This window comes from Dermacentor albipictus, chromosome 7, assembly GCF_038994185.2.
Source record: "Dermacentor albipictus isolate Rhodes 1998 colony chromosome 7, USDA_Dalb.pri_finalv2, whole genome shotgun sequence".
In the NCBI taxonomy this organism is placed as follows: domain Eukaryota; kingdom Metazoa; phylum Arthropoda; class Arachnida; order Ixodida; family Ixodidae; genus Dermacentor; species Dermacentor albipictus.
In genome coordinates this window covers 77028601-77039286 of record NC_091827.1, presented here as the reverse complement: position 1 = coordinate 77039286, position 10686 = coordinate 77028601, and the positions used below count along the sequence as shown (strand labels likewise).

The 10686-nt window shown below is 46.1% G+C and overlaps 1 protein-coding gene across 1 annotated transcript in view; it reads left to right on the top strand.

Moving 5' to 3' along the window:
- The first annotated feature begins 1654 nt into the window (after window positions 1–1654).
- LOC135899077 (endothelin-converting enzyme homolog) overlaps window positions 1655–10686 on the top strand; it is a 76992-nt gene continuing 67960 nt past the window's right edge. The window contains exons 1-3 of the mRNA XM_065428326.2: window positions 1655–1812; window positions 3437–3498; window positions 8608–8786. Coding sequence (XP_065284398.1) covers window positions 3471–3498; window positions 8608–8786 — 207 coding nt within the window. The 5' untranslated portion in view covers window positions 1655–1812; window positions 3437–3470. The remainder of the gene's footprint in view (window positions 1813–3436; window positions 3499–8607; window positions 8787–10686) is intronic.

Here is a 10686-nt window from a genome sequence, read left to right as displayed (position 1 = left end):
TTGAATAAAAGCATGTTGCCAAGAAATCTAACACCAGTCGTCGTCGTTTCCCATCCAACATGTGAATCATGGGGGATTGGCCAGGAAAGAGGTGGATTATTCCAAGTTCCCAAGAAGTTGAGATAAAAAAGACTATGGGCTTTAGTTTTTAAAGCGAAGCTCTTAGGATTGGGCTGGTTGGTACATCATGTGGGCGAGAACAAACAGCTCCTTTTCTGTCGTCCACACTTCGCCCCGTCCTAACGCTGTTTGTTCTCGTCCTAATGAAGCCGTTAGCCTCTCGGTGGTCGGCATTTCTCATGTTCGTCCGTGAGCAGAAATTATCAGCAGCAATGGCTCATACCCCCTAAGCCAGTGAAAAATGCAATGGCTCATCCCCTCGTATTGCACAGGCTACAATCACTCAGCAAAGTGAATCTAACAGTGCACACATTCATTGGAATCGCACATGCAACGTACAGAACAGCTTACGTTTCAATAATGAACAATCTCATAACAAGCTTCTGTCGTCGTCGGCAATAGCTCATACCCCCGTAAGCCCTCGTAGTGTTGCCAGACGCGTGGCTTAGCAAACGAGATGCAGGACAGCACTACCAGGACTTGTCCTTTCGTTGTTAACTCACAGCGTGCTTCCATCACGTGATCAGTGGGATCACTTGGATATTTGCATCAAAGGGTGCGCGTCATTTGTCGCACTCCCAACACTGCTCGAGATTGGGAAGACAAATATCAAGAAACTGGCGCCCTCAATTAATTTGGTAGCAAAAAGTACACTTAGTTGGCCTGAGCTTTGAATGAAAGCTCAGGCCAAAATAAAATGCGTTGACTCATACCCTCTTAAGCCAGAGGCTACAAGCGCTCAGCAAAGTGAAGCGAACAGTGTATTCATTCATTGGAATCACACAACGTACAGCCTAGGTTTCAATAAAGAACAAGTTCAAAGCAAGTACCCGAATTATCAATAAAGCAATGCTTACCCCCCTCAGCATTTGTAGCGATGGTTTGCAACAGCTTCGCTGGACATCCACTTTCGCAGGGCCAAGATGGCGGGTAACATTTTTTAAATGAAATGGCAGACTCGCTTGCCAAAGCGTCGCTGGATGGCGCAGTAGTCTCTGTATTGCCGGTTACGGCACACGTCTCTTCAGCAAGGGACAGAAAATTCTGCCTTTACCAAGCGTCTACAAAACAAGCAATACTATCGAATTCTAACTAGGGAATCATCTGCAGTTCCTCTGGGATTCTCAGCACTGTCAGTCACGAATATGAAGTTGCATTTACGAGACTACGATGCCACATTCCACAGTTAACTTTTTATTTGCACAGGGCTGGTCTGGCACACTCTCCTCTCCGTCAGTTCTGTAATGAACCGCCGACAATCGATCACTTCTTTTTGTACATTCGTCGATTTCTGCTAAAAAAGAAAGACCTCGAGGCGCCATGTCACTTACTCGGGCTTCCATTGACTGCCCCAATTATTTCTATCGGGATTTCGGTTCTGGGCTGCAGCTAAGGAAATGGTTGTCTTGCAATATGCAATTTCATTCGCAGGGTGGCACGAAAGTATGGGTGCGGTAATCTTCTATTAAAATCTATTAACGACAGCAGCAGCAAGAAATCGACAGCAACATGCCATCGCGCGAGCGCGTGAGAACGCGGAAGGTCAAAGAAGAAGAGCTTCGCAAGGCGTTCCCTCCCGTCGTTCGTGTTCTGCTCCCCGAAGAAGCCGTTACGAGCAACGCTTGGTGAGGAAAAGAAGCTCTTACCCGGATTTTACCTCGAAGGATCAGTGCTCTCGTCAACGCGGATACCGTGAGTGCTTCATTTCGTAATTTGGATGATTTTTATCTTCTAGCAATCTCTGATTGACCGAACGGGTGTCGGTGTTCACTTCATGCCAGTTCATGGTGTCAGTAATCCCAAGGTGCTTGAATGAACTGCCTGAAGGCTATCCCTTTATCCTGTAAACGTATTTCATTCCTCTGAACTATAGTTCAGAGGAATGTCCTAATTTGTAAGCCTTGTCGCGCGCCGTTTTTCTTCTGCCACTGTAGTTGCGTAGTTCGATTATTTATCTTGTCTCCGTATTACCTCCTTAACGTGGTGTTGAGGGGATACTGAGGAGGCTTAAAGGAAGCGAGGCAGATGTAGGACATGAACAGGAATCTTGAATTTATCCATGGTTTCGCCACTGCGTCCATGGAATGCCGTCTTCTTGGATTCTGTACTCGCCATTTTCTTATTGTTGTGACTGGGGGAGAGAGACGAAGCCTTGCGGCAGACAGCGGCCGGAGTACCCTCTAAAATAATTTGCACCCATAAATGTGAATAAGGGCAGAAATCATTTTACAACGTAGACACCAACAAGTGGTGAACAGTGCAACTGTGATTTGTTCACGAAGGCGTTCCTTGTGCACTGCGTCATGTAATGGCAGTTTTGTGGCGGTCGTGCACGTTCAGAGCACACGAGCAGAGGTGTTCCGCGGAAATTCGCAAAACGGAGAGATTTTCGTGAGTGACGCCTACTTGGCAGGAACACTGTGCTTTACTTTAGTGGTTGCCACATCTTGCTTTCAAGACATTAAACGAATCATAGTGCCGGTCATGTTGACGTGATCCTGATAATACAAATGTACCAAGAAGTTGTTTGCATATACATTTATTCGGGAAGGACTAGGAGGTTTATATGATATTGCTATACACAGTATCTTGCTCATATTATTGAAACATTGGTGAAACAGAGTCTCAACACATCCCCAGTTTGCCGAAATAGGGTTCAAACTGTGAACTCTAGGGTCGTCCGATATGATGGCTGAAGAGGCAACCCACCGTCTCCGAAAATGTCGCGACGCAAACGATCTAACAACGATCTAATATTTGAACTAAGGATTCAGTTGTTTCAGTCCTAAATCATTCATGCATATGAAACACGCGCAGTGCTGCTTTCTAAGGCGGATTAGTTCTTTGAAACGAATAACGAATCAAGCTAAGCTTAAAGTTGTCGCGCTGTCTCTAACAAAATGCAGAGTAACTATGATGAAGAAAAAAAAAGGGCCACTTATGAAAGTGAACTGGCATCGGCCTGAGCAGCTACAAGAAAATAAAAATGAGTCCTGAAGAAGTACATGCATGGGGAGAAGTCATAGAACGTAAAACTGGCATCTATAAGAGTGCAGCGCAACATCGTATGAAACCAGCCTCATTTGAGTGTGGCTGAATTAGTTCATCATTAGTGGAATCGGCTACGTAAGTATGGCTTCCTTCGCGTGCTTTTACGCATGACGCGTTCTACGTGGTAATTACAACACGAGACCTTTTGTTCAAGTTCTCGCATCCCCACAAAGCGTTCCGCATTTATTTTCGTGCGCTAATTCAAAAGCTGCTGGCACTTCCACATCGACGTCATCTTAACGTTGTCCACAAACGGCTGTTGCAGAGCCCGTGAAGACCCGCAGGGCGACTTGAGCACCATGGCTAGTAAGGATAAGCCAACCGCAGGTAAGTCCCCCCACAAGGAAAAGCCTTCGAGAGGTAACGTCCATTTTATTCTGCCGTAAAGTTCTTGCAATACATCGGCGTGAAAAAGATATTTATGCATTGTGCCTGAAATTTTCTGTGTAAATTGAACGTCCTTTCTTAAGTCGGTATGTTCGATAAGCTATGAAATCCTGTTCTTACTCCAAGGTGCTAAAAAGAAAAGGTCAACGAAGTGTCGACGCCTAAGACAAGGTCGACGTACATGATGGCTCAAATGATTCGACGATTAAATATTTATACCTCTATATTTGTCTCTTTCTGTCTGTTTTTCATGTTTATTATTCACTCATTTCGTATCTTATTCTTATCGTATATTACGCGCAATCACGTCGACCTTGTCTTCTTTAGCGTCGGCACGTGGTTGACCCTTTTTCTTTGACCAAGAGGTCAGGTGGGCCGATCCTGAATATTGTACAGTCTATGCTTACTATGGTACAATGTGCTTAATTTTGTACTATATTGGTGCTATTTATGCCCGTTCCATTAATTTTACCTACGCTGCGGCTAATTTTCGTTTCTGGTCCTGTTGGGACTTACATTTTAATACCGCTTGCGACTCGCTACGATGCTCTGGGAAGCGAAAGGGCCGTTTTTCTTCTGGGAGCGCTTATATTGTACCCCTCTCCCTCATACGTCAAGCCTGCGCGATGTCAACTAAGACTTCGTCTTCAAATAGTGGTGGAGAAACCATCGACGACGGTTGTCAATGTAAGCGAATAGCCGAATGATTCTGGAAAGCTATTTGCTTTATTTAAGAAATGATGCCCTTGATGGCATAGATTTGTTGTAGCAAGGATATTTAGATAGTGTTGGCCCTTTCATTAGGTAAGGCCGCAGAATGTGTAGCCGTTAACCAGCACATCTGTAGTAGTAGTACCAGCATAGACTGCAAGTACATGTGTAATGGGCGGACAGATTCGAAACATTTATTCGAGCTTTGTAAACGTTCCGACAAAAATAAGAAAACATGGTGATATTGCGGAAGCATTATACGTGAGGAAAAAAAAGAGACAACGCTCAATAATGTTCGTGCTGTCCTTTTTCGACTGTGAAATAGCCTGGAGAGTGCTTTAGAGTCAAGTGCCTTAGAGTCAAGTGCATGCGCGCGCAGGTTGGTCTATTGTATTTATCCTCATTCTTCTTTACAAAGCGCTGATCTTTAGCGCCTGTGCTGGTACTGCTGTTCCTGTAGCGCCAAAACCAAATTGAATGTCGACCAACTCACCCAAATGTCCGCCCAGCTGTGTAGCTGCAGTGTTTCATATTAAGGAAAGGAAAGACAGATTGCCGACCGAAGTGGTATTATATGGTCAAAACGGTTAGAAGAAGTTGCGACTTCATGCGGATGCTTTCTTCAGTAAGACCGCAGACCAAAGTGATGTGATCTCAAAAAAAAAAGAAATCACGACAGAACACATCTCACAATGAATGTGGGCGTTGATGCGATTAGCATTGAAGCAACGTAGAAACACACCGTATTGCCCCGAACGAAGAGCGTCATGTATGAGGTCCTGTCTGTAACCGGGCTCCTTTCTCGCGCTTCCCAAATGAATTTCACAGTGGCGCCACACTGCGGCGCCGCTGCGAAGATTGCGTGGCGTGTGTGTAAATATATCGACACGTGTGTTCGTTCATCTTTCTCCGGCAACCATCGTTTCAACGGCTGACAAAATGTTAAACGATATCGCTCAGCGCAAGACGCGCCTGCGTGATTTGGAACTTACGCGAATGTTGTCGTTGATTCTGTCTGTCGTGTACGTCCTCGCCGAACCTGCGTTCAGTGTGTCGGAAGGAAACGAAAAGAAGAACGAAAAAAACAACGATGTTTTTTTACTGGAACAAAAACATAAGCGAAATGTTATTTATCATTTTGTTTCGGAGTGAAACCGAAATATTTTCGATCGGTTTTCGGTTCAAAGGGAAAGTCGGCAATCCGAAACAACCGACCTCAGGCGACGTCAAAATAGCGCGTATCGCAGGCAGGGATAGCGCGCGCGACAGCCAGTCGAGCGCTCCAGTAATCTAAGCCTGCCGCTGGGTACACTAGCAGATCGGCATCGTAGCAAAGTCCAGGGCTTGCGCGCTGAAGGGCTTATCGCGTAGTTTTCTACGGGCACAGTACTTTGTTGCCGAAGTTTTATCGTTCATTCAAGTTCGTTTTACCGGGGTAGCGGTCTCGCATTTCAGCGAGTAGACTCGATCATACGAAGCCGGATCCGAAGAACGAGCCTCATTAAATATTTATTTTTAATTTCGTGAGACGCTTTTCAATGTGGACACCAGCTCGTAGAGGGCTTCAGCTATATTAGCTGCACAAACGTTTGAGATCAAAGCCCTCGTTGCTGAGCTTAGCCATAGTTCTTGACGTTAGTTTCACTGCTGGCAAGGTAGTTATAGCGGGCTCCTAAAACCTCTGCTAACTCTCTAATACCTAAAGAGAGTTCCACATCAGGAAAAATTAAAAAGAAACTTATTTATCATTCTGTCCACCTATCGCAGAAAAGCCAACAATAAAATGAGCTCAGTAATGCCGACAGTCGGGGGAGTTGGTGGGTGACCAGTCATCTCGAAGCTAAAAGGAGCGCACGGAAACACAACCCAAAGGAGCAGAATAAACGGACAGGACAACCGTTGCATTCGCAACTACATATTGCTTCGGAAATCCAGAGTTATTATACACCTATACCAGATGACCACCGTGCGACAATAAATTACACACTTTAACAAAATTACCCTGCTTCTTTGTGTCGTATTTCCATACGCTGCTTCATGCGTCGAGATGAGCAAAATGAGTTACGAGCAAAACTTAGTTAGCATGGTAATTAATTCATCAGTAATTGATTTTCTAAACTCTTCAGAACAGAAGCTAAGCAAATCAATATACCAGCCATTGCTGCCATCCCTATTGCAAAAACCAGCGCCACTGGGACCCAGTGCGCCGGATTATGGGCCCAGTGCAGCGCGCTGGACGCTGGGGCGCTGGGAAGGCGCTGGGAAGGCGCGGCACTGGCTACTCGTGCGAAAAACAGCTCTAGCGCGTTAAATATGCGGTGCCTGGACACCGTATATATTTTTTTGAATACAGAAAGCAAGGAAGAGCGCTGTAGTGCAATAAAAAAAAAGAAAAAAAACGTAAAAAATAAAATTGCTCCGAGAAGGATTCGAACGACCGACCTACTGATCCCAAGTCAGTCACTTTACCACTACGCCACGCCACCACTTTTTTTTTTTTTTTTTTTTTCTTTATTGCCTGACTTTGACAAAGAAAGAGCAGCAATAGCAATACATAAGACAAAACATAAAAGATACAATGAACACGTCGTATTGACATAAACAGCCTGGTGGGAGGCTGGCTTCGCCACATTAAAATTCATTTAGAGCCATCAATGGCTCCACCCTTGACAGCCACTCGGGAGTATCCCCACCGGCCTTCAAAATCTCAACAAACCGATGCACAGTTTCACGGAAATAAATTCGCGTTGGTCGTGCGTCGGGATCGCAGTAGTATCCTGCCATTCGAGAGCGCCAAATACTGTGGAGGCCAATTAACATTATTAAATCAAACGGAAAACCATCCTCGTTAGCAATGGGTAGATACCGTATTCCATGAGGGTCGAGGGGAAACTGTTTCTTCAACGTTCTTTGTAGTACGTCCCAAAAAAATACCCCTCCCCAACAATGAAGAAAAACGTGATCTATCGTTTCTGGTTGTTTGCAGAGTAAGTTCGTACGCCACGCCACCACAGGGAAATTTGAGGATAATTTGCCATGTCAAAGCCGAGAAGCAGTTTGTTTCGCAGAGCTACGTCTCGTACAGACATGGTTGATGCGCTATCGCCCAGCAACTAAAACTCACGCCTGTACCAGAAAGAAAAGGTTGCTGTCCGTATTCAGCAGCATGCTTGGAAGTGCCACACCATCGATTTTCACTTGCGATTGCTATTTTAACTACCCGCGCCGAGATCGCTCCCCACCGAAGCTTAGGCCTAGCGTATCCGCCGAGTCCATCCTCTGGGAGTATCTAGGCGCAGGAATCAAGGAATCTAACAAGGATAAATCACTCTATATGTCAGCTTTCGCATCGATGTTCTTAAATAAAATTTTTTTCATGTCTACAGTGCCAGCATAAGAAGCGATGACCGCAGATGTGACGCGTCATAAACACAGGTATGTGTGCTATCGCCGAAGGCTCCCAGCACTAGTCCGCGCTTCTCTGACGAAGATCTATGACTAGCCAGGCGTCTTGACTGAAAGGCATCACTGTACTAAGGAAACGGTGCATATCCTTTGCGTGAAGAACCAGAAATGGCTATCGAAATCGGCAGTAACAGGCCATACACCATCCCGGGTCGGCGGTTCATTTAGGACTTTTTTTCGAAGTTAAAACTGCAATCGCAAGTGAAAATCGATGGTGTGGCACTTCCAAGGATACTGCTGAATACGGACAGCAACCTTTTCTTTCTGGTACAGGCGTGAGTTTTAGTTGCTGGGCGATAGCGCATCAACCATGTCTGTACGAAACGTAGCTCTGCGAAACAAACTGCTTCTCGGCTTTGACATGACAAATTATCCTCGAATTTCCCTGTGGTGGCGTGGCGTAGTGGTAAAGTGACGGACTTGGGATCAGTAGGTCGGGCGTTCGAATCCTTGTCGGAGCAATTTTATTTTTTACGTTTTTTTTTCTTTTTTTTATTGCACTACAGCGCTCTTCCTTGCTTTCTGTATTCAAAAAAATATATACGGTGTCCAGGCACCGCATATTTAACGCGCTAGAGCTGTTTTTCGCATGAGTAGCCAGTGCCGCGCCTTCCCAGCGCCTTCCCAGCGCCCCAGCGTCCAGCGCGCTGCACTGGGCCCATAATCCGGCGCACTGGGTCCCAGTGGCGCTGGTTTTTGCAATAGGGATGGTAACTGTACGATCGCATTTCCAGAATTCCCTACAGTAGCTTTTTGTACCGAACTCGCCGACCCGTACGCGTCTTATGCGCAGGTACGGAGTCTTATTGAATAGGCGTGCGCCTTTTCCTGACGCGAAATGTGGTTCTAACTGTAGCACCGCTATTAACACAGGCCGCGACGCAGAGGGCAAGGCTGGCGGCGCTGGAGCACTCAGTGCCAAAGCAACTACCACTCCAGGGCGCAAGGCGTTGGGCGTCGGCCCAAACACTCCACGCGCACGGAACACGCCAGCGCAGAGAAAGGACGGCGCGGAAGACCGCAGCCAGCAGGAGGCGGCCACCAAGTCGTCTGTAAGCGTGCGCTTACAATGTTTGTTTTCTCATCTTCTTTAACCCGCCGCGGTAGCATACAGTGGCTATGGCGTTACGCTGCTGAGATATTGGTCTCAGGTTCGATACCGGCCGCGGCGGTCGCACTTCGATGTGAGTGAAACGCAAAAAAAATGCTCGAGTACTTAGATTTAGGTATGATCTGAAGTGAAGGTGCGACACCGACGGTGGACGAACAGAGAACACACACACACATACACACACGCACACGCACGCACACGCACGCACACGCACGCACGCACACGCACGCACACACACGCACACACACACACACGCACACACACGCACACACACGCACACACGCACACGCACACACACGCACACACGCACACACACCTGACGCGCACGCACGCACTCTTAGTCGAGTGCTTAGTCAAGCTTCGATTAGACGACAGTTGTTCTGCCAAATGCTAGTAATAAACAGTCATTTCATTACGTCTCAAATGCAAGTAATCCACTTATCACCGGGAGTACATTTGCCACTTATGTGGAATAAATTTATCACGGCGGATCATTTATGCAGAAATAGAAATATTTATTATTTATGCCATACTCCGTGTTAGGAATTTTAGAAACGTGACAAAATTAAAGGAACCTTTTTTGAATTGCATTTGAAGAGCAATAACTATATAATTGTTATTTTCCACTCTTAAGAAATGGTTACAGGAATCTGTTTTATCCGCCTCGCACTCGAGGAAATTCAAAGTTGAAAATTCGAAGCACTGCTTTTTTACTCGCCGGTGCACATGCCGAGAGGCTGCAAGGTTTATCCACTTTCGTGGGTAGTCTCCAAGCATACTGTCCAAGCAGCATATTTTTTTTTCGAGCAGCTCTTCACGCGGCCAGAAGCTGCAGATCACTAACGGTGTAAGCCGTCCAGCCAGTGTGCCAGTGAAACGCCATAGCTGATAAAATTCATCGTCTTTATACACGTTCGCTTGGTGGGGGCATTCGAATGTTGTACCCATAAACTGGCTGAGATATTGTTATCAAAGGAAAACTACTTTATAATGAACATGCGTGATGCTGCTCAACGGAAACGACGAGGCCGTTAGAAAATACTACCGCCGTACAATTTGAATCGATGAGCGGCCCATATTGCACTTGATACCAATGGGCTGCTGCTTATCGCACGCCAGTGAGGTCTGAAAACCGGGCTTCGGGCTAGTACAAAGTACGAAGCTCGGTACATTCGAGTAATAAAGCAGGCTTTTATTAACAGTAGTCGAATAAAAATAATGACCTGCTTATTTTGTGAGAAATAACAGGTTGACTATTTTGTCGGTTATATGTGCACATATATAGATCAAATATTTGGCCTTAAGTTCACGTTTGCGTTGGTACAGGACAACGTGCCCTAGTTTCTGCCTGACCACGTGTGTTAGATTTACAACCCCCTAGCCAAGAAGGCCCAATTAAGTTGTTTCGCCAGCCATTCTGAGGTTATTAAGAACGGAATGGCTATTTCCGGTTTACGCTCTTCGCTACTGAGATCTTGTTCGAACGAAGTTGAAGTCAGTTTTTCGTGATCAGGTCAGCAGGCTGGAGGCAGCCAATTACCCAGCCGCGTTATCAGCATGGGCTTAAGCATACTGGTTCCTCTTATAAAGGGTATCGCCAAGAGCACCGGTAGCTCTGACGAGGGTTTACCCGTATACTCCCAAACTTTCTCATGGGCTGAAGGATTTCTTGTCAAGATCCGGTGTTGCGATATTTTTTTTCACAGCAGTCAACAAGTTCTCGCAGTAATGCTCGCGAGTTAAAAAAAAAAAAAGCAGAAGCTCCCGGTGAGCATGTTCACGACGGCTGCCAGATGAAGCCTAACAATGGCTACAGGCCGTGCAAGACTGGTGGGTCCTAC